Source organism: Excalfactoria chinensis, chromosome 2, assembly GCF_039878825.1.
Source record: "Excalfactoria chinensis isolate bCotChi1 chromosome 2, bCotChi1.hap2, whole genome shotgun sequence".
Classification (NCBI taxonomy): Eukaryota; Metazoa; Chordata; class Aves; order Galliformes; family Phasianidae; genus Excalfactoria; species Excalfactoria chinensis.
This window is the reverse complement of record NC_092826.1, coordinates 70173887-70198820: the sequence shown is the minus strand read 5'-3', so window position 1 is coordinate 70198820 and position 24934 is coordinate 70173887. Positions and strand designations below refer to the sequence as shown.

The 24934-nt window shown below is 39.1% G+C and overlaps 1 protein-coding gene across 1 annotated transcript in view; it reads left to right on the top strand.

The window, feature by feature from the left end:
• Positions 1 to 24934, top strand: part of MYO10 (myosin X) — a 147191-nt gene that overhangs the window by 77677 nt on the left and 44580 nt on the right. Inside the window, exons 5-19 of the mRNA XM_072328984.1 lie at positions 4795 to 4929; positions 6377 to 6501; positions 6868 to 6881; positions 7026 to 7110; positions 7761 to 7864; positions 10148 to 10277; positions 10971 to 11089; positions 11787 to 11933; positions 12100 to 12200; positions 12437 to 12503; positions 14468 to 14560; positions 15296 to 15364; positions 15541 to 15623; positions 17003 to 17111; positions 20206 to 20286. Coding sequence (XP_072185085.1) covers positions 4795 to 4929; positions 6377 to 6501; positions 6868 to 6881; positions 7026 to 7110; positions 7761 to 7864; positions 10148 to 10277; positions 10971 to 11089; positions 11787 to 11933; positions 12100 to 12200; positions 12437 to 12503; positions 14468 to 14560; positions 15296 to 15364; positions 15541 to 15623; positions 17003 to 17111; positions 20206 to 20286 — 1462 coding nt within the window. The remainder of the gene's footprint in view (positions 1 to 4794; positions 4930 to 6376; positions 6502 to 6867; positions 6882 to 7025; positions 7111 to 7760; positions 7865 to 10147; positions 10278 to 10970; positions 11090 to 11786; positions 11934 to 12099; positions 12201 to 12436; positions 12504 to 14467; positions 14561 to 15295; positions 15365 to 15540; positions 15624 to 17002; positions 17112 to 20205; positions 20287 to 24934) is intronic.

The following is a 24934-nucleotide window of genomic DNA, read 5'->3' as shown; positions in this document are numbered from 1 at the left end:
GAAACAGATATTTGGACTGAATTGAGAGGAAGATTCTAGAATAAAGCAGGCTTTCAATCATTGGGGTTTGGGGAGAGAGCTTTAAAGTATGTATCATTCTGTTAGGCTTCTAAAACACATCCATGTGCAGTTCAATAGTTTGTCTCCACTGGATGCCGGACCTTGTATGTAGAGGGGGAAAAAAAAGACCTACACCAGTCTGGAGAAATGCTGTAAACAACAATAGCAAAAGAGGAAACCGTCCCCATTTTAGCTGCATGATATTGTGCCTGATTACTTTTCCTTTCTTAATCTTGTTCTGCTTTAATTTAATGACATTTTAATAGCTTTCCATTTGATCCACTACATCACTGGTATTCAGGATCTTGCTGCTGCTGAATGCGCACTGAGAACAGTCGGCATTTCATTAGCTTTTAGCAGCTTTCAGCTCCTCTTGAAGAGCAGTGAACAGAGCCAGCTCTTTGCCTGGTGTGTCTTTATGTCCTCAGCCTGCCAGCTCTGCTGCATTGGTTCACATGTGCATGGGGACACTAAAGTCCTGCTTGCCAAGTAAGCAGGACCAGCCCGGAGGCAAGTGCAGCATGGCACCTTCAGGCTCCATAGAGGGGCTGGTGCACAATGCGGGGAGAACTTTGTGTTTTCCCTCCTTCTCTCCTTTAAAGTATTTCTGTTCCTGGTTGCTCTTCTTGTCCTGCAGCCTACAGTACAAGTAAATGTGATCAGTATGAGAACTGAACACAAAGTGACACAATATTGCCTGTCTCTTGACCTACCTAGGAGCCCGTGCAACAGTAGTAGAATCAAATCACCGATGGCCATCAGGGCAGAGAGAGTATGAGGCAAAGTGAGAGCAGCACATTTTTAATAGGCAGTTTCCACCACCATTTAAAATTACAGAAAGAAATTGCATGGTTTCCTAAGCAAGAAGATTTGGTGCATGCAGTTCAGCACACAAGCCATTGTTAGAAATGTGGATGAAGTACATACAACACAGATAGCTCTGTTTTTGACTTGCTGAAAGCTCTTGGCTCACAGTCTGTGCGTGCCCTCTCCTCTAGGAAAGTCCTGCCTGGTGATGACAAAGACACAGGTGAGCTGAGCTGTGGGTGCTTTTCCAGCTTTTTTTCAACTGTGTTTGTCCTTTCTTTTATTTTTTTATTTCATATGTAGTTCTATACATACAAAGTTTAAAACTTGGTCATGTGAGAAAAGCTAGCATGGGGTTATGATTCCGTAGTGTAATGTCAGGTTGTTACCTGTGAGCAGTCCACATACGCAGATCTGGGGGTCTGAAATCATATCTGGTGCCTAGCAGGTGACCATTGTTATCTTTATTAATTCCATTCTGTTCTAGCTCACATTTTACCTTTCCTTCCAGTTCCATGCAAGCTGCCAAGAGAATAGCAGGTTGTGTCCTAAAAAGGAAACAAGCAGAAGTCTCTAATGTTCCAGAGGAGTTTCAAGCAGTCTCTGTAAACCTTGGTACAGATAAACCATAATATGGAGGAGTTTTGCCTTAGCAGTCTCCTTTAAAATAGCTTATTGTGGCCTGAGTTAAAGCAGTGATTTGTAGAAGTTCAGTGTTTCAGACAAAGTGCCATAATGCAAGGCTGCTTTCATATTACAAGGATGCTTTCAGTTTCTACAAAATATGAAGGAATGTACAATTCAAAACAAAAAATTCAAAGTAAAATCTACTTTTCTAAAACAGCATTACCTGCTATATCTTTAAAGAACCCAGGGCAGGATTTATTTATTTTATTCAATGACTCATGGTTTTCAGTGGCTCTGCTGAGATTTAGGAAATTCCCATGCTTGCATTCTTAGTCTGGGGCTTCAGGAGTGAAGTCACAGCAACTTGGTAGTTGTCTTCCACGTTCAGTTCATGCCTGTACCATTTACTGGCTTAGATTGAGGTGTTGAAACAAGTCACTGTCGGGTGTTCCTGCTTACTTCTGGCATTTGAAACACTGATGCTGTGGAGCTCTATGATGTCTGAAATTGGGTAGATCTTTGTCTTATATTTCCTGTAAGTGATAGAACAGTTCATTAAGTCAAACTGCCTGACCACTGCAGGGATAACCATAAGTTATTAAGGGTGTGAAATAAAGGAGAATTTTGTTCCATCGCAGAAACACATTAAACAGTAACATCCAGTTAAAATGAGTTGATTATTAGAATAATTTTCACATTCTGATATTCAGTTTTCACCTGCTACTGTTGCTGGGATCTGAAGACTCTGTAACTCATCTAACAGCCCAATGAAGTCAAGCTCAGAATGCTTTTTTGTGATCCACTGGGCTTGAAGTGCCCCCTGCTGGCAGTCAGATTTAATTCTCTTTTGTTTTGAAGCATAGAAACGTAACACTGAGTTCAAATAACTGTGGCAAAGGTTCTGTTAAAACACCTGGAATGTTTTTCTGTATGAGTAAGATGAGAGCGTTAATAAGAAAAGAATCTGAATCAACAGCTCGGTTCAGAAAAAAATACCCATAATATGGTTTGAGTCAGCAGTAGTGACTCAGTACATTTTTTTTTGGTATACTGAGCAACAGTTAAAAAGGAGATTACAGAAGAAAGAATATTAAATGGAGCCATCCGAAGATGCTTATTAATCATTTGTGTTACACAGGCTTGTTCCAATTTGTGATAATGCTGCATAAAAAAAGAGACTGCAGCCTAAGTATTGACAGGGTGGCATACTGAAGAAACTGCACATCTTGGGCATTGTAGTATTAACCCAGTTGTGAAATGGTGTTTTCTCTCTCCAAGCTAAAAAATGGTGCATGTTAGTTCAGTAACTGCAAAAAATAGCTACGTTAAATTGTTTCATTTCACATTGTTCTCAATTTCATTGAAAACAAAAACAGAAGGCTGCTACAGTTAAATTTGATACTACAAGAGACCAATCAGAAAACTGTTAGTGTCTTCTGATTATTTCAGCTGACATGGTTGTTATTCATGGAAAGTGAAGTGTCATGCCCATCAGCTGAGCTGAAGGGCTGGTAGGAAGCCTGGGTGCCTTGGTAGGAGCAGAAGGGAGTCCCTCTTGCTCAAGGAATAGCTAAGAAGCTTGTCCTGTTCAAAAGAAAGGACTGAATTCACCTGTGATTAGCTGGTGTTTTCACAAGTTGCTACTAAGTTCAAACCCTCATACGTAAGAACAGGAAAATATGATTTATTTTTATTACTGCTTTATTTAAGGTAGCTTAATCCTTACAGAAGCAAGCAAACACTCTTCTCTCTGAAATAACAGTACTTCCACTTAAAAGCACTGAGAAGAAGTGCAGAACAATGCAAGGAACAGCAAGAGTCACCCTGAAATACATTCAGCTTGGTGCCATGGGTGGGAAATCACAGTCTGACAGCAGTTTGTTCTCTCTGTTATCATCTGATGGCCTGACATTTTTCTTGTTGTTCTTCAGCTTGAAGATAAACATAAAACAAACTGTTCTTTGGATGAGACCCAGGCTTGTGATGGGAAGGCTTTCTTATGAGACTCACACACCAAAATTCACGTGTGTTTGAAGAACACTATTTGCTGAGGGGGGCTATTCTGTCTGTGTCTATCTGCCTTTGGAGATTTAATGCTGAAGGACAGAAACGAGAAGTGATTTAGAGTTATGTTGATACAACCTCACTTGCATTATGTTCTTCAGAATGAGAAGTCTCTCCTTGTGACCCCTTTTCCATTGCAGCAGTCGAGAGTTCAGATTATTGTGCCCTTGGTGAGATTCTCAGTGTAGAACAAATCATAGAGGAAGGTTAAAAATCTCCTAAGTGGGGGCCTTGTGGGTTCCTGTCACATAATATATTCCAAATACTGAGTGCAGTGGTGTGAAACAAGCTGGACACTTAAATTCATGGGATAAAGAGCTGCTGTAAAAGTTGACAGTGTACTAAAAAAAAGCGCCTTCATTTATGGCCCTTGACAGCATCTTTTTAGGCATAGGTTTCCTAAGGAATTTGAAAGACTGATCCCACTTAATCTGCTGTTAGTCTACGTGCTGCAGGATTGTAAAAGCAGCTTCAGAGTTTAGTGTGCTTGATCTTGATTTTCATTTTAGTAAGAGTGTGTTTTATAAGCCGTTTTACAAAGGAAGTTGCAGTGACAATTTGATGAACACAAAATAATGAGTCCCAAGCTGAAAAACATCATGTCAGAGAGCTAAAGGTGTCCAAGAACCCATCCACTTAATGCTCAGTAGTGGTCATAAAACTAAATAAAATCAAATGCTTACTAATAAATTGAGAATAAAATAGAGATCATTGAGTAAATGTATTGTTTGCTCATGTATTGAGTACTGCGTATGAGCCTTTTTCCTCTTGATGTATATCTGATATATATATCCAATTTTGTGGAACTAGATGTAGTTTCCAGGAGAGAGAAAAAAGAAAAAAAAAAAAAAGATTGTAATCAGAAGTACTGCATGATTGCATGTGGACATGTCTAGAAACCAGTGAAATAAAAATCCAGTGTGGTTAAAAGGCGCACAAAAACCTTGTCTAGATCTGAAACCTTCTTCTAGATCTGGCACTTTCTGAGCAGCAAATGTCTGGAAGGTGGAGGCACACAGAGGGGAAATGCTGGGCATCTCTGTAATGGTGGCTAGCAGAAATCCACAGTGGGCAGGCAGGTAGACCATTGTCCTGGCTCAGTGCTGAGCCTGACACATTCTAAGCAAAAAAAAAAAACAGAAGTATATAGTTGTGAGGATACCAACTGTGCTAGAAATGTTTCCCATCAGCTTTTGGTGTAACTCTTGAAACACTTTCTGCCTCTTCTTCTTTCAGTGGTGAAAGTGGTGCTGGTAAGACAGAAAGCACTAAGCTGATCCTCAAGTTCTTGTCTGCAATGAGCCAACATTCACTGGAGATGTCTTGCAAAGAGAAGACCTCCTGTGTGGAGCAAGCCATTCTTGAGAGCAGGTAAGCAGGTACTCCCTCGGTACCCTTGCACATAGTTCTGGGTAGTGAATGAAGGTTCTGTTAACAACAGTGTGACAGTTTTAGAAGATGAAAATATTTAAAGCCTAGTTTAATGGAAAAACACAGTTTTATTCTTTATTTGTGCCAAGGGCCCTATTGTTGTTTTGTGGAACACCTGTTAAGGTGTCATGAGGTTAACAAAAAGTTGGTTGGATCAAAGTCCTGTGAAAGTCTCCCAAGTGCTTCAAGTAGTTGTGAAAGACTGGACAAAATTCTGCCCCTTCCCTCCCCAACCCCTAGTCATGTATGCCTTTTAATGCCCTTAAAACCACCTGATGAATGAAGTAACCTTCCTTTGTTCCTAGGTAGATTTGTGCAAATTATTACTGGTACTGTCTTGGTCTCATTATTAGGAAAAGACTGAATAGCTGAGAAGTGGTTTAAAGACAGTCTCTCTGCATGTGCAGCATAAAATAAGTGTTTGCTGCTTTTTATAGTTGTCAGTACTGCTGACAAAAAAATGTATTTTTCCAACAGACATAAGCTTTGTCATTGAAATAAAAGAGCTTACAATGTAATTAAAGATGTAGGCGCACGTACTAAATAAAATAATTATCAGAAAATGGGAAAAATTCTACTAAACAAAAGTACCTAGGTGCTCCAGAGAGACATGATCACTGTGGGATGAAGCAAAAAGATTCACGGTCTGGAGATGGATGATTTAGTAGCAGTTTTCATTTCTGTTCAGAGCTGAATTCAGGTAATCAGAGAGGGAAATGGGTGATGGGAGGAAGAAACGATTGGTTTATATAGCCTGAGGATAAGGTCGAACAAGATACAGCATGGTGAGGATAAACTGTGTGAGCAGTAAAGGGAAGATAAGGAGGACTGATAAGACAGATGAGTAAATGCATCAGATGAGTTGGACACTACACAAGCATAAAGAAGTTCTCTGTGTTCAAATGAAATAACACGTGGTTCTAAGCTATTTAAAAGCAAAGACAATTTGAGATGCTATTACTTTTGTTTATCATGCATCATCTCATTTTTATCTTTTTACTGACTGTATCTTTGTATGTATTTTTTAATTTGCTTGGGACAAGCCCTATTTTTCCTACATCTGTATAAAGATGAATTGAGAGATTTCTTATTTCTGTGATTTGAGTGCTATAAGGAAAGGAGTGCGCATCTTTTGCACAGTTACAGATTAAGCTGCTAAGTAATTCTGGACTGTCAGTCTTCTTGTTCTTGAATAATTGCATCTCTTGATAGAAAGTTGAGATGCCCACTGTTAATAAACGGAGGATAGTACTGAGGATGTTGTCTGTCGCTGAGGACTATTAGAAGTAGGCTTTACAGAGTGCTGTTTTGTCCACCAGTCTCCTGTGAAACTCATGTCATTCTGGTCACACATTAACACTTCTGTCATTCTTCCTTATTTTCGCAGTCCAATTATGGAAGCTTTTGGCAATGCGAAGACTGTTTACAACAACAACTCAAGTCGCTTTGGGAAGTTTATTCAGCTGAACATCTGTCAGAAAGGAAACATTCAGGGAGGAAGAATTATAGATTGTATCCTTGTTTGGTGATTTGCCTCCATTTGCAACCTCCTCTATGGAGGCCTGAGAGAGAAACGTCAAGAAAGAAATGTCTCAAATTTCATCCTTAAAGCTGCTCCCAAACTTTTTGTAAAAGACAAAGTAAAGGAAAGCAGATGCTGTTTAAGTAAGATGCTGTAAGATGCTGTAAGAAGTTGCAAGTCTAGTTTTGATGGCATGGAGGAGAACGTGGTGTTGGATTATGTTGACATTTTAACTGTTGTAATATTACCGTTGTTGCTACTTTGTTCATTTATTGTAGCTCAAGTTTATAATTAGCTTGTGCATTAACTTCTTTTTTGCTTTTTTCCTTGACGAGCATTTTTGTTCTTGGCTATAGATTTATTGGAAAAAGTAAGTTGACATTTGCTTATTCTCGGTTAATTTTGTTTGATATTTTCTTTGAAACAGTAGATTAAAAAAAAGTTCTTCTGGGCCAAACCAGCCCGCAAACTGTTGACAAATGCTGAAATAGAACCTATTTTTTTACTTTGACAGAATCGTGTAGTAAGACAAAATCCCGGGGAAAGAAATTATCATATATTCTATGCTCTGCTGGCAGGGATAGAAGAGAGAGAGAAAGGTGAGTGGCAAAGCTCAAATCCCACAACTGTAATGGCTCTATATCAGCAGTCAACCACAGTGACAGCAGCAGAAACCTAATAAGCTAAGTGAGGAAATAGATTATTTATCCAGCTGGAATTTATGGAGTGTGAATCTGAGCTCTACTTGATAAAGTCACCTGCTTAGTTGAGAAATGTCACCAAACAAATTTTTGTCTCAGCTTTTGCTGTGGCCCTGGGAAAACTATTTGGGGACAAACTTGCTTCACTCTGTTCAAGCTGAGTATTTTTGCCAGTACTGAATAACTCCACAGCAACAAAGAGGAGAATCCTGGTTCCTCTAATCCTCTCTCATAAAGAATAAATCCACTGAACAAAAGAAATGACATTTGTGTATGTGCAAATTTGCCTAAAGCTGTTTCAATGTCTCCCTTTGGGCCTGATGTCTTTGCATGCTAAAAAGCAGAATTATCTCTATCCTACAGTTAAATAAAGCAGAACACAGCAAAATAAAACACCATATTTGATTTTAATTTAGATTTTTGATGCATGCATTGTCATAATTATGAGCAAACAATATGTGAACTACGTTGTTCTGGCATACTGATCTGCACAGAGCTTTTGTTTGGGGATATGTTTTTTGACTCTTCCTCTTTTCTCTCCTCATCAGATGCTTTTTACTTATCTGTACCGGAGAACTACCACTACCTGAATCAGTCTGGATGTATAGTGGATAAGACAATCAGTGACAAGGATTCTTTCAAAGAAGTCATTGTGAGTTGTTTCACTAATTCTTTAAAAAATGCTAGAGGTGCAGACACCTGGGGCCAACTGATAGAGCAGAGAACAAAGGCTTCCTGTACTTACCTGTGCTCTCTCTGACGTTCTGGTTCTGTCTGAAGCTCTCCCACAGATGTGTCTATGCTGAGAGGGACTTAAGTTTTCTGGTTCTGTACTGCTGTCACTTTTAGCCCGTCTCTAACTTCCCTCCAGTATTTGATTTGTATTATGCCATTTCCAAATAGATTATGATTAAGTAACATGATTATGTTTACGAAATAAAACAGTATCAGTTGAGAAGATAGCAGGGTTTCTACATATCTTTGCAATTCTGTTCCTGCCCAACTGTGGGACATTTACGGGAGTTTGGGATAATGGACATACCACCTACATTTGTACCAATATTATCTATATGCCTTGCTGGAGAAGCATGTCATGAGGTAAACATGAACTGCAATCCCGTTGTCAGAGCAGCCCATATCTTGAATAAAACATAGCATCATAAGCAGAGGTGTGAGCAGACGGCACGTTCTGGGATCCTGCCTTTAAACCCGACTCATTCCAAACATCCTCTGACAACAGAGTCGCCTTTTGTTCTTCATTATAAAAGCTCACAAAATAAAGTAGTAGATTTCCTGTCCCTCCTTTGCCTTCCGCCAATATAAATAGAAATACTATATCTACAGTGAAATGGACAGTTATGTTTATAAAAAGGCTTGTTTTATGTCTGCTACTTACGTGAAATTGTTCACATAAAACTGTCAGAATGGACAGCAACTGGGAAGTAGCCAGCCTATTCTGCAGAGAAGGATTTTTTTATTAGATTGTTTCATATTACAGGTACGTCTGTTTCCACTGCTTTTTCATTCCAAAGGGGTCTTGTGGGAAATGCAATCATATGGAGTAATTTACAGGACAGAGATGAGTAAGATGTAAATTCAGATTGAAAGACAAATGCTGATGAAGACTTTCTCTGGACGGCTTTATGCCTTATACCCATGCTAATGTCAGCAATTAGCTACAGCAATTAAAGTGTACTGTTAGTGTATTTGCTAATTGCTTGCCAAATCACTGAGGTTATGTGTAGTGGGTTTTAAAAATCAATACAAATGTATGCTTTTATGCCCTGCCCCAAATGATATTTGCTTAGCTACTTCACTCTCTTTGCCAAATTGAAAAATTAATGTGAATTAGAAGCAGTAGTTATGTTTAGTATAAGACTTCCTGATCTGGAGGATAGCAGTTGGAAATGTTGGTAACTTACCTACTCTATAGTCACATAGCTTAAGTGGATTAGCTTGACATTTAATTTGTGCTAATCACCCAAGGGTGGGTGGGGTATGAAATTAAGTTGGCAGGTGGAGTTTTTGTGCTGTCTGAAACATGGACATGCTTTGAGCACAGCATGATGCTGCTCAGCTGCTTTCCTGGAACAGGAGGTGGGCAGAAATCTTGTCATTCTCACTTGCCTGTTGTTTCCTATTCTATTCATCCACTTTATTACGATTTAGGTTCTGGAAACATTACTTAGTATAAACTTCTTTTGCCCCCTTTTGCTTTCTTAATGGATACTGTCCTGGAGACAAGATGATTCTCAAGTCCCCGTACTTCAGACATTCTTTCCTTTGTATGTCTTTTTGTAGGAGACAGGAAGGAACTGCACAGCAGGCACGGGGATGAATTCATAGTACTGCTGCCTTTCTTAGAGCTCTGTTGTGAAAGGTCTTCCATACAAAGTACATCTTCAGCCTTTGTACTTGCAGCATGAGTCAGGTTTTCCATTTGTAAGCAATGGTTTATGGAAAATGAAGTGTATCGCATTATTTGTCTATCTGCAGTGACCATAGCTTGATGTGCCTTAACTGTAAGGGTAAAAAGCCATGACCTGGTCTCAGAGAGAATCATAGAGTCACCAAGCTTGGAAAAGACCTACGAGATCATCCAGTCCAACTGTCCACCAATCACCAGTAGTTCCCACTAAACCATATCCCTCAACACAACATCTAAACATTCCCTGAACATCTACAGGGTCAGTTACTCCACCACCTCCCTGGGCAGCCCATTCCAGTGCCTGACCGCTCTTTTGGAGTAGCATAGTAGACCCAAGTTTGGGAATTTCTGATAGTTAGTTTTTGGCTGATGGCAAAGGAATTAACTCCTGGTAGTCCTCTGTCAGTACTGACTGGGCCTGACAGCATAGTTCGTGCATTTGTTCTTGCCCCCGTTATTCAGTCAGTGTTCATTCTTTGTTTTTAACAAGTCTTTGTGTCATTCCAGACTGCAATGGAAGTGATGCAGTTCAGCAAGGAGGAGGTGCGAGAAGTTTTGAGGCTGTTGGCTGGCATTTTGCATCTAGGAAATATTGAATTTATCACTGCTGGTGGGGCACAGGTGTCCTTTAAAACAGGTGAGAAGACTGCACTTCCCTGTAGTATGTCAATATTTCTTAAGGCTGTGAAACTTGAATTCACTGCTAGTATATCAGACCATATCAAAGATATTGAAAGTCTTATTGCATTTTAGCATCTGTAAATGTCAGTTGAAGAGTTGATTTTGCTTTTTGACAGATGAAGCAGGTAAGACTTCATTGTTGGATGCTAGATCTCAGTTAGGAAATACCTTGAGTGTATAAGTCTATTCCATTAATACCAGTGAAATTCCAATTTAATTGCTTGTTTGAAATTATATTTTTGCATTAGAAAAATGCTAAAACTTGCATAGGAAAGACTAGACTTATGAGCACTTCAAATATTTGTTCATATATAGAAATAAAAAAAATAACATTGTGTACTGTTTTACCCATTGCAGAAAAAATGCACTTTGAAACATAAATGTTAGGAAAAAAAATTCATTTCTAATTCTCATCATCCCAAGGAAAGCAGAAACGCATGCGGACGCTGACTGAGTTTTTGTGTATGGAAAAGTACATTGGTGTAAGAAGAAGATGGTTGTAATCCTTGTTATGTAGCAGTAGGAGGGAAAATAAGTGACTTAATTGTAATGAATTTTGATTACTGAATTCCTTTTCAGCTGTTCGATTTGTAATACCGTGCCTTACATATTCAAGGACATACATGTAATTGTCTCCTCCTTTTGGCAGCTCTGGGTAGATCTGCAGAACTACTGGGGCTGGACTCCACACAACTAACTGAAGCATTGACACAGAGGTCAATGATACTCAGGGGAGAAGAAATCCTAACACCTCTTAGTATACAACAGGTAAAAACATCTGTGCTTTGATGTATTTCTGTGGTCTCTTAAATATACGAATGTGTTTCCTATCAGAGTTAAACCTTTGGTTGCTCAGAAACAGAAGCTTAGCTCATACATTAAAGTTGCTGTCAAAAATTCTGCTTAGTTTTTTGTGAAAGGTGAAATTGGACTTCTATAAATCTCTATAGATCTCATTCTGTCATTCTTGCCTAGGCTTCTAGGTTGGCTCTTGTAACTATATTGTCTGCTTGCTTAACATTTTTTTTCCAAATTGTAATCATGTAGGCTAACATTATCCATTATGGATGTTTGTATTAGGTGTCTGGAAATTTTTCCTTAAAAATAATTGTGTTATTTATAAGAAAGGAATCAGACAAAGAACGGAAGGGGGAAAAATAATGTGTTATTTCCTACCCTTCTCTTTTCTTCACCCCCAGTTTAGATCTGTAGTTTTCTAATCTTTGTCTGCTTTAGTTTTGAAATGTAATTTTAGAGCCACGTGGATTAGATATGCTATCATCCTGTTAAAGCTTAACTGAGGAATCTTGGTGTCTGTTAAGACAATTACTGTCAAGGTATATAGGAATGAAAAAACTGCTTGCATTATAGCTTGCTTTGTGCTGTGCAGAGAACACAGGATGGTTAAGTCTGCTAAGTTCTCAGTTACAGTGATGAATGAGGCATTGTGTTGTTTTTATTGCAGGCAATAGATAGCAGAGATTCTATGGCTATGGCACTTTATTCTCAATGTTTTGCTTGGGTCATTAAGAAAATCAACAGCAGAATCAGAAGCAAGGAGGACTTCAAGTCCATTGGAATTTTGGACATATTTGGATTTGAAAACTTTGAGGTACACTTCAAAAGCTTTTTCAGATGGATCCGATGCTTCATTGTTATGTATATCTTTGTCATCTTCACTGGAATTTGATTATTAAATGTCTAACGACTTGATTCAGTTTATTTTTTGCAAGTAAAATACTTGACATATGCATTTTTACAAATGTCTTGTCTTTTAGGTAAACCGTTTTGAACAATTCAATATTAACTATGCAAATGAAAAGCTCCAGGAGTATTTCAATAAGCACATTTTTTCTCTGGAGCAACTGGAATACAGCAGGTAAGAGTCACAGGTGAAATTTGAAAGAATTCTGGAAACAGAAATATTCACTTGAAATTTGGGTTAGCAGCTACTTCAGCTTACTTTGAAAATATCTTATTCTGTGGCTGTATGTTTTTTTAAGAGCGAGCCAGTTTCACATCAGTTTGCAAGACAAACCCATCATCTCCTCCCGTTTGTACATTTAAAATATTTTCCCTGTAGTTATCAATAAAAAGACTCTTTATTTTCCTTAGGGAAGGTCTTCTTTGGGAAGATATAGACTGGACAGACAATGGCGAATGCTTGGATCTCATTGAAAAGGTAATAAAGTATTTGATATCATCACCTAATTCTAGGTTGTGTTCTTAAGTAATGTTTTTAAAACGCTTGCTGACAACTAAAACTAATTATAGGTGATAGTGGCTCTTGTGTTTAAGCAGTGAATTTTGATGTTATTGCTTTCATGCGTTGTTTTAACATTCTAGTTTGTATTCTAAGCTCAACACACCTGTCTTTCCTTGCAGTAGTTTTTAGCAGTGTACAACCATATACAAAAGCAATATTTGGAAATGGTTAAAAAAGAATGGGAGTTTGCTTCAGTTATAGATGTTTCCTTGCTGCTTTTTTTTGTGTATTTTTCTATTAATTACTCTAATAATCACTACAATAGTAAAAATTACAAATGGAACTTAACGGAGTCCAAATTTAAAATGTAAAACACTAATCTTTTCCATTGAGGATTTTGCAACAAATCCGAAGAGAATGCTGATTGGTGGAAAAGGGAATGGGATGGGACAGAAAGAATGACAGTGTCTTTCTCCCATAATTGATTTTTCTGGGTTGCCTGACAATTTTTGCTTCATCTGTAATTTGACTTCTGATTAGTACTAAAGAAACACGTAAAAGAGCATGAGGTTTCTACATGATTATTAACAGGAATATTAGCAACAAAGGGCATATGAGATCTATGATCACTGCGTAGAAATGGCTGAATTCCATCGGGCTGGATGTCCAAGCCTAAGTTACTTGTAGTTTTATTCATATTCACGTCTGATAGCAATACAAGAAAGCAGCATGAATTTATCTCTGTAGTGGAGTGCATGACTTTTTGAGTTCAAGTGATCACAGAACTGTGGTGGTGGGCAGAAAATGCATCAGTCAGAGTGTGTCTGCTGTTAGGACAGTGGAGTTTGGCAGAGGCTCCTCTGGGCTGATGGGATGTAACTTATTAAAATGTGCACCTGAAGAACTTTTTCTGAGAGGTTGTATCAACATAAAACTTGTTGGACATATTAATTAACTGCAAAGTAGCTTATTTTGTTTACCACCTATGCTAGTACAAGAAGTAGGGAACATCAAAGGAAATTATACAGAGACATATGCAAAACAAAGGGAGGGTCTAATTTACATGGTGCTTAGTTAAGCTGTGCATCTTCTGCTATGCCCTTGGCACTGCGGGTGCTAGAAGTTCTCACTGGTTCAAGTAAATAGATCATAGAATCACAGAATTGCTCAGGTTGGAAAAGAACGTAAAGATCATCGAGTCCAACCCAACCTAACCATACTGCCCTAACTCTTAACAACTCTCCACTAAATCATGTCCCTGAGCACCACATCCAAATGGTTTTTAAACACATCCAGGGATGGCAATTCAATCACTTCCCTGGGGAGCCTATTCCAGCACTTAACAACCCTTTCTGTAAAGAAGCTTTTCCTGATATCCAACCTAAACCTCCCCTGGTGCAACTTGAGGCCATTTCTCCTCATTCTGTCACCAGTGAGAAGAGACCAAGCCCACTCTCGCTGCATTCAGATATTGGAAGAGAGCAATAAGGTCTCCACTCAGCCTCCTTTTCCTCAGACTAAACAGCCCCAGTTCCTTCAGTCGCTCCTCATAGATTCATGGAAGAAAAATTGTTGAACATCTCAGACTTGGGGAGCTCCTAAGTTACCAATCACCAGAGATCCCAGAGGCTAGAGCTGTATTCTGGGTCAGTGTCACTGTATGTACCTAAATATTCCCTACATCAAGAAAGCTGTGGCTTCTTCCAATACCTCCTTTTTTCATTATTTTGCTTACATATCGTATGTAATCTGTTTCATAAGGGAAGTTGCCAGAAAAATAGAATTGCAGACTTCTAGGAGTCTGGGTTTTTAGTCATGCACTTTTGGCTTTGCATTTCTCTGCAAACGATAACTTCAAGAATGTTGTAATTTTTCCAAACTGAGGACAAGGTCTGTATCCATGTAATTCATCTTATGCCTGATTTTTTTTCCTGTTCTAGAAACTTGGCCTGCTGGCACTCATCAATGAAGAGAGCCATTTCCCTCAAGCTACTGACTCCACTTTACTGGAGAAGCTGAATGCCCAGCATGCTGTATGTCATGTTTTGCTGATGCATTCTGTGTGCAGTATGGAGGATCCTTCTGCGTTTGTAGAAGTCTGTGGTTCAAATATGGTTCATAGTTGTAGAAGAAGTCTTGGATGTGATCCTACTTGCATGGCAGGCCACATCGTTTGCTTTGAGGACTGAGCCTGTTATCTTCTTACTGCCCAGTCATATCTTGCTACTATCCAGTTAAGAATTCCATACTGGTGAACAGATCAAACTCTGCTCCTAGATCAGTAACAATCTGCAGTAACCCATTTAACCTAGATTTTCCATTTCCCTTGATTTAATAAAGTAATCACATTGATGTCATTTACCAAAGGGTTGCTGTTCTCTCCGTACAGATTGGTATTATCTTTAGTTGTAATCCTGGAAATATTGTCAAGAGTTCTGGTGGTTCAGGCATATGTCTACTGATCTCTGTAACTGCTGGTTTAAGGCCTTCCTTTTCAAAATGCCTTTAATAGGTGGGTTTGCCAGATGGTTTCAGTTTTAGTATTATGCCTTGGTAGCTGCTCTAAATCTGTTGTTTTTATTGCATTCGGAGCATCCCAGACTAACAGATCCTATTATTATAAGATAGTTGTTTACTTTTGCAGTACAAATCTTCTGGGAAGTTTGCAGAAAGACAATGTTTTGTTTAAATCAGGGATTAGAAGATAATATTATTCTATTCCCTGACTCCCTCAAAATATTTCTCTCTTTTCTTTTTCCTCCAATTAGAACAATCCTTTTTATGTAAAACCACGAGTTGCTGTTCACAACTTTGGAGTGAAGCACTATGCTGGAGAGGTAATTTTATTTGCCGAAATTATTCCAAACAGAGCTTTCATTAGCTTAATTTTACCCTGAGGCTGCTGAAAATTAACTAAAGCACTCTGTTCCCTCAGTGCTTTTTACAGTAGCACCATTGTGAGAGCTGCTTGACTGCTTGGCTTGTTGTTCGAATCAGCTCTGTTTCCTGCTAGGTCCAGTATGATGTCCGGGGGATCTTGGAGAAGAACAGAGATACATTCAGAGATGATCTCCTGAACTTGCTACGTGAAAGCAGGTACATTCCTGTGATATATATGTCTATTTATTGTTTTTTAGGATATCGTGTTAAGAGGTATCATATCAGCTAGTTATGCTAGGGTTTGACTATGCTAAATGTTGCGTAATATTGCAGAGTTGAAATAAAAACATATTAAATCTGGCTGTAATCAGTTCTCACTTTCAGGCTTTCCCACATTGTACAGTACTTTGTTCCTGTTCAATACAGAGGGGTGCTAGACAGCTGACTTGCTACCAGATAAGTAAGGATACTGAGAGTAGTTGATTTTTTACTGTTTCAGGATGCCTCACAGGCAGGTGAATGTATGATTTTTGTTTCACATATAGCTCAGTTACCTCGTATTTCTGGCATTTCCTAGTTTTCTTGAAATCTTAGTGTTCAGGACCTACCACAGTGCAAATTAATTGCAATAGTTTAAAAGGAAAGATTTCCAAAACTAGTTTATATTACTGGAACTTTACTCTTGGATGTCTTTGCTACTCGTGTTCCTCCTGTTATTTTGTTGCGTGAGGTCTCAAGATCCTTACAGTACTTTGTGAGCTGGAGCAGGACCACATGCCTTTCTTTAAGGATTTGGTTTAGACTCCAGGACACACTGAGGGCTCCCAAGAGAAGAGGAAACAGAGCCCAAATTGTTTCTGTTCTCAGCTGCTACCTTAGTGCATCCAGTTGTCCTGCTTTGCTCTGGGAATTGTTTGTAAATCCCTCAGCTCTTCTGTGCAGGGGAAACTATTAGTGAGAATTTCCTTCACTATGTTCCTTGTTCTATTTTTTTGATGTATCTGACATGACAGCTGTCAAGTATGTAGGTAGAAGTAGCAAATGAGTTAAAGGTACAGAACCTGGTTTTGCTCTTGCACCAATGTCTGTATGGAGTTAAAGGATCTATGTTTCTGTAGAAGTGGCAAGAGGGGGATACCAAACTGATAGTGTGAAGAATAGCATTTACAGCTAGCATCAGAAAGTGAAGCTCATGTGGGTAACTATTTTGTGTTGTGGCCCATGATAAATAGGAATTCTTGGATTTTAGTCCTTAGGTACTCATTATGGTCGCTTGGAGTTTTGTTCGAGTGTATAGAGTAAAATGCAGTAAAGATTCTTCACTCTTCATTTCCCTTATTGTGTGCTGGGAAAGAAGAGGGAAGAACCTCCTTGTTATGTTTTGGTTTGTTTTTGTTGTGTTTTTTTGTTGTGTGTTTTTGGGTTTTTTTTGCTCCCCTGCATAAATTCTGCAAAGGTAGAGTCTAAGTTTTGGAGAAAATTGATAAGTATTGTTTGCACAGAGGAGTTGCTTTCAAAGTGACAAAGCTTACTCTGCATTTTATAGTTGTAAGTCATATACACTTCAGAGATTTGATTTTTCCTTCCTGTTTCAGTCTTGATTTCATCTATGATCTATTTGAACACGTTTCAAGTCGCAACAATCAAGACACTCTTAAATGCGGAAGCAAGCACAGAAAACCCACTGTCAGTCTACAGTTCAAGGTTAGTTATTGTGTCATCTGTGCTTTGTATCTAATTGGTGACAGATAAACCCCATTCAGTAAAGAACAATTACGGATCAAAATAGGTGAAAATTCAGCATCGAAGCACTGCTGTCTCTTCTATGACACTGTACTTAGTAATCAGCTGATGGGGCATACTGGCTAGCTTCAAGTAGAAGCCAAACTTCACATCACACCATCCACATGAAACTCCAATTGCTTTCCAATTGCTTACCTGTCCTTATTTTAAAGCTCTTCTATAAAGTTGGTCGCTGGTCTTGTTTTTTTCTTTCTAATTCAAAACTAACCACACGGTGGCACAAAGGCTTACGGCAGTGCCTGCATGCAACAAAAAAATAAGCTCAGAAAATATCTCATTAAGGTGTTGCATTTCTTGTTAACGTAGTTTGGAAAACATTTTTATTAAACACCTTTTTATGAGTTTGTAGCCTTGCCATCAAGAATGGCACCAAACTGAAATCTAGCATAAGGTCTATCTGCAAAGTATTTAAAAGTTTGGCACAAACCCCTCCTTAAATTGCATGAGTACAAGTCTGGATTAGTTGTCTTTCATTTTGCTTAAAGTAATATACATTTGCACCCTTCCTTCACTTTTTCTTTTTTAAAGGGTGCAGACTCGGTCCCCCTGAGGGCAGATTTTATCCTAACAGACTATTGCTGGCTGTTGGACAGAACAGCAAGTGATGTGTGCTGGGATGCACACAGTGTATTTTATTAAAAACACTGATGTTGTATTCCCTGGACAGCCTGCTCTGTGCTATCATTGCTTGTCTCACAGAATACTCACTTCTTGTGATGGGGTGGTATTATTTGATATCTCTTCAGGATAAGGGAAGATGCTGTTTCCACATAGTTTTTCATTTTTGTGCAAAGTAGATCTTCAGACATTACTGCATAGAAAGTGATTGTATTTTTGCTTCCACTTTACAAGTAGTGGTATACACAGTTCCATCTCATCTTCGTCAGGATCTGTGGACAGCAGAAAACATGATAAAACACGAAGTGAAAACATGATTGCCTCTTATCTAAAGCTGCTGTAACTGACCATTAACTGGTCAGGGTGCTTTCCAAGAAGTCGACTTCCATACCTCCCCCGAAGGATCTGTTTGGGCATTTTTTCCAGGTTTTAAAGCCTCCCAGGGGTTAGTACATCTCATTTCAGTTAAATGAAACTGAATGAAAGCGTGAGGGCGAAGTTCTTAGTATAAGTCGATTAAACTGCTGTTCTTCATTCAACAGCCTTGACTGGGAGGGTGTTAGGGGGTGCATGTAGAATAGTTGAAGTTGACTATCAGCCTGTTGCTTAAAGCAGGGCTTCCTTTGGATTGGTGCATCATCTGACACTGACTTAAAGGTGTGCGGAGCTTTGTAAAATCTGTCTACCTGTATGAAAGATAGCTGTGAAAACATAGCAACTCATTTGTGTTTAGACTGACCAAGTTTCTAATCTCTGCAAGTCGTAGCTACTGTTACTAGAAGTCTAAGAATTGACTTAGGTGTCCATAGATACAGTAATGTTCATGCAGGCTTGTACATATGAAGCCTTTACTTTTTAAAGCTGTAAATATTTGTCCTTACACTAAAATATTTGCCTTTGTATTTTCTTGCTGTTTAATATTTGCTGCCCTTGACTTCTGGTCTGGAGGCCAACAAAGACAAACAAGCCAGACAACTATCATTTGTGTCTCCAGTCTCTTCACCGTTTGCTCCATGGCTCTGGAGCAAATCCTTTGCACATCCCCACTACTTTGCCTGTTGCCTTTATCACTTCACATTTAATTATCAAGAAAGCCCTTGGTTTGCAGATTAAAGCAAGAATTTGTTGCAACACACTGCCCTTGGCAGTTTCGCTCAAGAACATATGGTAGGACACATGGTTGCTCCTTTAAAAGGTGAATTTTCTGCCTCTGTGGCAGCTTGCTCTGTATTCTGTCTGCTGCCTGGCACACAGCACTACCTTTGAGGGGTAAAGCATTATCATTGCTAGTTTTCAGGGCCGTTTAAAGCCTGGGCTCTGTTCAGTCGTTTGTATCTCTGCAAAGTAAATATAAAACTTCAATTTTAAATGGTATATCTCTGTAATGACACAGAATGGGGCAAGTTGGAATGAGATACGGAATGATGGCTCAGAAGGGAAAGGAGTGGATGTGTAATTAAAATAATAATCATAAAAGAACTGAGGGATTTTTGTGATTTTTATCTCCCATTTGAGGTTAAGATAACTGATAGCCTAATGTGTGTTGGGTCATACAGAGTTCCAAAACTCGGAGTGTTTTATTTTCACTGAACCTTGTAATCTATCTTTCTGTTATTAAATGCAGTTAGCTATCAAATGAAATAACCTTGGAACTACTTAATGCCGCAAGTGTTGTCTTTCATTCAGAGATGTTTTCTTTGCCACCGTATTCTTTACTCAGTTTTTGTAAATTTGGGGCACTTGTTCGAAAAATAAGCACTGAAAAAACAATGGCTACCGTGTCTTTTTTCTGCCATCTTGCTGAATTACATTTACTGCCACAGTGTCCTTTTAGCAAGAAAGAACGACGCTGTATAGGAGAGGGAAACTCCGTACGAGCAAAATGCTGCTGATTGAAGGGAAAGTGGATAATGAGTGGGCATGGGGTGGCTGAAAGGAAAAGAGAAACCCTGCTTTTTGCAGCTGTTTCATTCCACCTTAGACCCCCTTGTCCTGCTTTGTGACCTGCTTGAGTATAGCAGATTGGGAATACAGGATTTAAGTCTTAAACACTCATTCAAAGATAATTGAAACAGCAATTTTCCAGCTTGATGTTTCCTTGTGAACAGTTTCCTTCTTATCCATCTGTATATCTTGTTCGCTGTAGGGCACTGATGATGGTTTTAATCAGAACAGCCAGTAAAAGAAACAAGCACGCATGTATTTGTTCTTTATGTTCATTGTCTAATGACGTGACTTACATAATACTGTAATTTCTGATGAGAACCACTAGGTGTTGCAGTAGATACTCTCTGCTGAACTAAGCTATAAGAGCTTCTGCCAGGGTATTTTACTTGTGCAAAAAGCCAACTCATGAAGTGTTGTCTTTGTGTTTTAGGAATCACTTCATTCCTTAATGGCAACGCTGAGTTCTTCAAATCCTTTCTTTGTTCGGTGCATCAAACCCAATGTGCAAAAGGTAAGATTTAAAATTGCTCCCATCTTTTCTGTGTGTCCCAGGCCCAATCTTTCACTAACTCTGTGGTTATTTATGGCTGTGTGAAGCAGGCAGTGGCATTCTTCACTAACTTTGTAAAAGTCTGTTTCTGGTCATCATTTCAGTAGCCATTGTTCAAAACTCTCTGATTTGTATGAAGAAGTTATAAAATGCTGCACATCTGACAACTTTGTGAGAGCCTACTTAGGAGGAAAAAAATGTCAACATTTCAGCATCAGTTTTAAATCATTAGAGGAAGAGAAAGGTTGTACTAACAGCCAAACAGGCATCAATGACTCGCTGTCCTGAGTTAGTCTTTGAACGTACGTGCAATTCTAGGCATTCTAGCTGCTATGTTCTCTTACAGAACTGTGTTTTAAAAAGAGACTTGGAAACTGAGGCTTACTGTATCAATTTGTCTTTGAGTTGCAGATAATGAAAGACAGCGTCGAAGCTTGGATGTATTGGAGGGTTTTATAGGGGATAAAAAGACAATAGTATAGCAGTCGCTAACATTGATATTATTAGCTAGTTTTGATATTCAGGGATTTTATGTGCCTGTTTCTGGCTTTATAGACTGTTGTTCAGCACAGACTGCATGTGTCAAAAATGCAACAAGTTCAGGTAGTAACAAACCTGTTTTATGGTTTTCATGTTATAACTTAGAAATAGGCAACTTCACTATAAATCTGGTTCATATACTACATTCCAATGAAATATCTGGTTTATCAGCACAAAAGAAAAGTCGTCTGGCAAATGTCATTCCAGCTTTTTCTGATTATTTGGATGGTACATCTCTGAATTTACACGCTCTTTTAAACTCCATTTTTGTACCGTTCCTCTTAGTGTGTCAAATAACATGCAGACTGCATGCATCTTAGCAGGAGGGAGCAGTCAGGAGGTGAATTTGAGCCTATTTTATGTTTTTGGAAGTGTTTGATGTTCTAAGTACACTCTGCTTTGCAGCCTCTAGGTATTCAAGACCCCATGAATGACAGAGCCTCAGCTGGCAGCTGGGGTCAGTGAGCACCTGTCATAAAATAATAGAATTGTTTGAGTTGTAAGGGACTTTTAGAGGTCATCCAGCCCAGTTCCCCTGCAGTGAACAGGGACACCTACAGCTAGATCAGGTGCTCAGAACCCCATCCAGCCTGACCTTGAATGTCTCCAGGAGTGGGGCATCCACCACCTCTTTAGGCAACTCGTTCCAGTGCCTTATCGTAAAAAATCTTTCCTTATATCCAGTCTAAATCTTCTCTCTTTTAGTTTGAAACCATTTCTCCTTGTCCTGTCACAACAGGGCGTGCTTAAGAGTCTGTCCCCTTCTTTCATGCAGCCCCCATTTAGATACTGAAAAGCTGCTATCAGGTCTCCCCCTAGAGCCTTTTTTTCTCCCAGCTGTACATCCCCAGCTATCTTAGTCTATCCTCATAGGACAGATGTTCCATCCCTTAGATCCTTTTTGTAGCCCTCCTCTGGACACACTAACAAGTCTGCATCTCTCCTGTACTAAGGACTCCAAATCTGGATGCAGTACCCCAGATGAGGCCTCACCAGTGCAGAGCAGAGGGGCAGGGTCACCTTCCTCGATCTCCAGACCATTATTCTTTTGATGCAGCCCAGAATATATGGTTGGCTTTCTGGGCTGAGAGTGCACATTGTTGGCTTGTGTCCAGCTTGCCATCCACCAGTACCCCCCCAAGGGATGTGTGCAGCAACATCTCTGATCACCGAGGAAATGCAGTTTTGAAAAGCACGTTCTCCTTTCTCCCGTTTCTTTCTGGAAGCTCCACAACCCTTATAAAGCCCTCCTGCTGCCACTGGAGTATAAGAATTAGTTCAGTAATTTGCATTCTTTTACTTGTTTGTCCATTTGCATCCAAGAAAGGCTGATCTCCACTGTGCCAAAGTCACAAGGATTTGCCATGGTTGATGCAAGTTGTGTTTCCACAGCAAGGAAACAGCTGAGTTCTCACTCCCATATTCCTCGTTGTTCTCACACTTTTTTTCCCACTGGAATGCTCCATCCCTGATGAATTTGGCATATGCTACTGTATCTGCACACACATTTTACTAGCATTAAAACAAAGTTCTCACACAGTTAGCAGCTGTGAAAATGGATGCTTTAAAGAAGTCGGAGACTGCTTCAGTCTCAGAAACCACATCTAAGTGCAGGATTCAGTGCAGGAGAATATTGTAAAGGACTGTCTACGGGAATTTCTCAAAGTATGTACAAACATATCAATGAAATCTTACACAAAAATGGTTGTCCTTGTTCTCCATTTGCATTAATTTGGTTGCAGATTAATTGGATTTGATGGCTTTAACTAATTTAAAGGAAAAAAAAAAAAGGCTATTTGAAGAACTGGATTGAAGCTAGTAGGGAAACGGTCATGCATTTTACTTGATGTAGCTGGTGTAGTAGAAGGCTTGGTGGGAAATTAGAAAGAAAACCATACGTAATATTTGTGAATGGCATTTTTTTACTCAAGAAATTGTACTCAAAATGCATTTTTGTGACTCGCCATTTTGTCTGCTGGGCACTGCTGTCTGTTCCTTCTGTCTTACCAACACGGGGATTTTTAATGCCATCTGCTGAATTACTTGGTATTTGTTGGTAGCGTTCAGCTCCAGCTGAAAAGCATTTGCTTCTTCTGTAGCTTGGTTGGATTCCATGGATACACATGACATTAAACTGCCATAGTTTCTCCTGTCATATGACTGATTGCTTTTTTTTTTTGTCCAGCTGGATAAAGGAAAAAAAGGTGTATCAGTCTGCGTAGCTCTAGGCTGGCACAGCTCAGAGAGATGTTAGCAATATGAGAGGTACCAGGTATTATCACATATGTGACTCACTGAGCAGGGTTGGATAGAAATATAACTGCTTGAAACATCCACATGAGGCCCTGACAGAGAGAAGTTAGGACTGAAAAAGACTAGAATCTTCATTGAGCGTTTTGCAGTATGTTTTTTGTCTACTGCTGTAGCAGTGACCTGGAATGCTAAAATGTCATCCTTCAAGAAGTATTTAAATAAAATAAATGCTTGGGAATTATCAAATGATGTAAAAGAAAAATCCACCATAGCTGCTTTTTTTAAATATGTGGCATTAAAAGAGAGCTGGACAAGAAAGACTCTAAAAGAAGAGAGGTTGTGTCATCAAGAGCAAAGCCTCTCAAGCTACTTGTTGCTCTCTTGATTGGGTACTAGTAGGTGACACCCATCAGTGAGCGTCCCTTATGATTCTGGAGGAGGTGAGGGTGCCCAAGAGGTGTTCTACTCTAGAAGTATGGTTTGAATTCTGAAGGCAAATGAGGATAAGCAAATGGAAGGGGTTCAAAGCTTTGAAAAGCAGAATATGCAGCTGGCAGTTCTTCCTCTGCTCTTCTACTCCTTAAAGTTTATTCATGTTGAATAAGAGATGTGATAATTTACAGTAATTATTTGATTTTTAATTGATGAAAAGTTTAATTTTCAAATATGTTACAGTGTCAAGCAAAAACAATTCAGCATATGCAGTAGACTACTAAATATTTACATATCAAAGCAGGTTCTACACTCATTAGAGCAATTTCCTACAGAGAACACATAGAGCCCGTGACCTTTTGTCACAAGACATTTCTGCAATCAGGCCTCAGACAGAAGAACAGAGGGCCCATTAATCTTTGGGAGACCCCTAAACAATCAATCTGTGTGTTTTCTCAGTTTCCAGTCTCTTCTGAACTAGCCATAACTTGGAAACTTTTCCACTTGGAATGCTTAATGAGTGTTTTCTGCTAATGAAGCCCTTTCTCCTTCATTTCCCTTAACTTCAGTTCAGCATTCAGAACTACGTATCATTTCATCCTTCTGAACTTTGACACAACTATCTCTGTTGCTTTTTTCCTCACAGTTTTTTTTTTCATGCCTCCTTTTCTATCTGATGATGATTCATCCCTGCAACCTTGTCTTTCTATTCTCCATCTGTCCTTTTGGGGCATATTCAATAATTTTAAAAAAGGTTTTTTTAAAAACAAGCTACATGCGTGTTTCTTCCAAGTTTGCTGGTAATAAAAACTTGTTAAGCCTTGGTGCTATTCAGAAGACTGTTCAAGGTAAATTTAAGATCTGCACTTTCTTTGCAAGCACTCCCAGAGGCAAAAATTCCCCCATTGGCCAGAAGGAGCCAATCTTGGCAGTTGGCTTAATGGCCTTCTCAAGTTCTTTTCTCCATTCAGAATTTTTCTTCTGAGTCTTAATATTGGCATAATCACTGTGAGCAGCCCCTACTTCCAACATCTGCATTTTTCTCTAGGACAGCCTTATCTGGGCCCATCTCTTTTAAAACTTTGATTATTACAGCTTGCGTCTGTAATTCCCTGTTCTTGACACTTCAGAGGGTTCAGCAGCTGCTGTTTTCTCATGCACTTAGACAGGCACATCCACTTCTGTTAATGAAAGAGTCACAGCTTTTAATCCAGTTTGGTCCTAGTGGACAAAATCCTGGCTTCATTAGAGTTGGCATGAAATTTCTGACGTAGGTAAGGATTTCACTTTTTGTGTTTAGGAAATCTGTGCTGGAGTAGGTTGCTTGAACAGAATTGCTGGGCTTCTATTCACCTAACTTTCTACTCATGTATTGTTGCTCTCA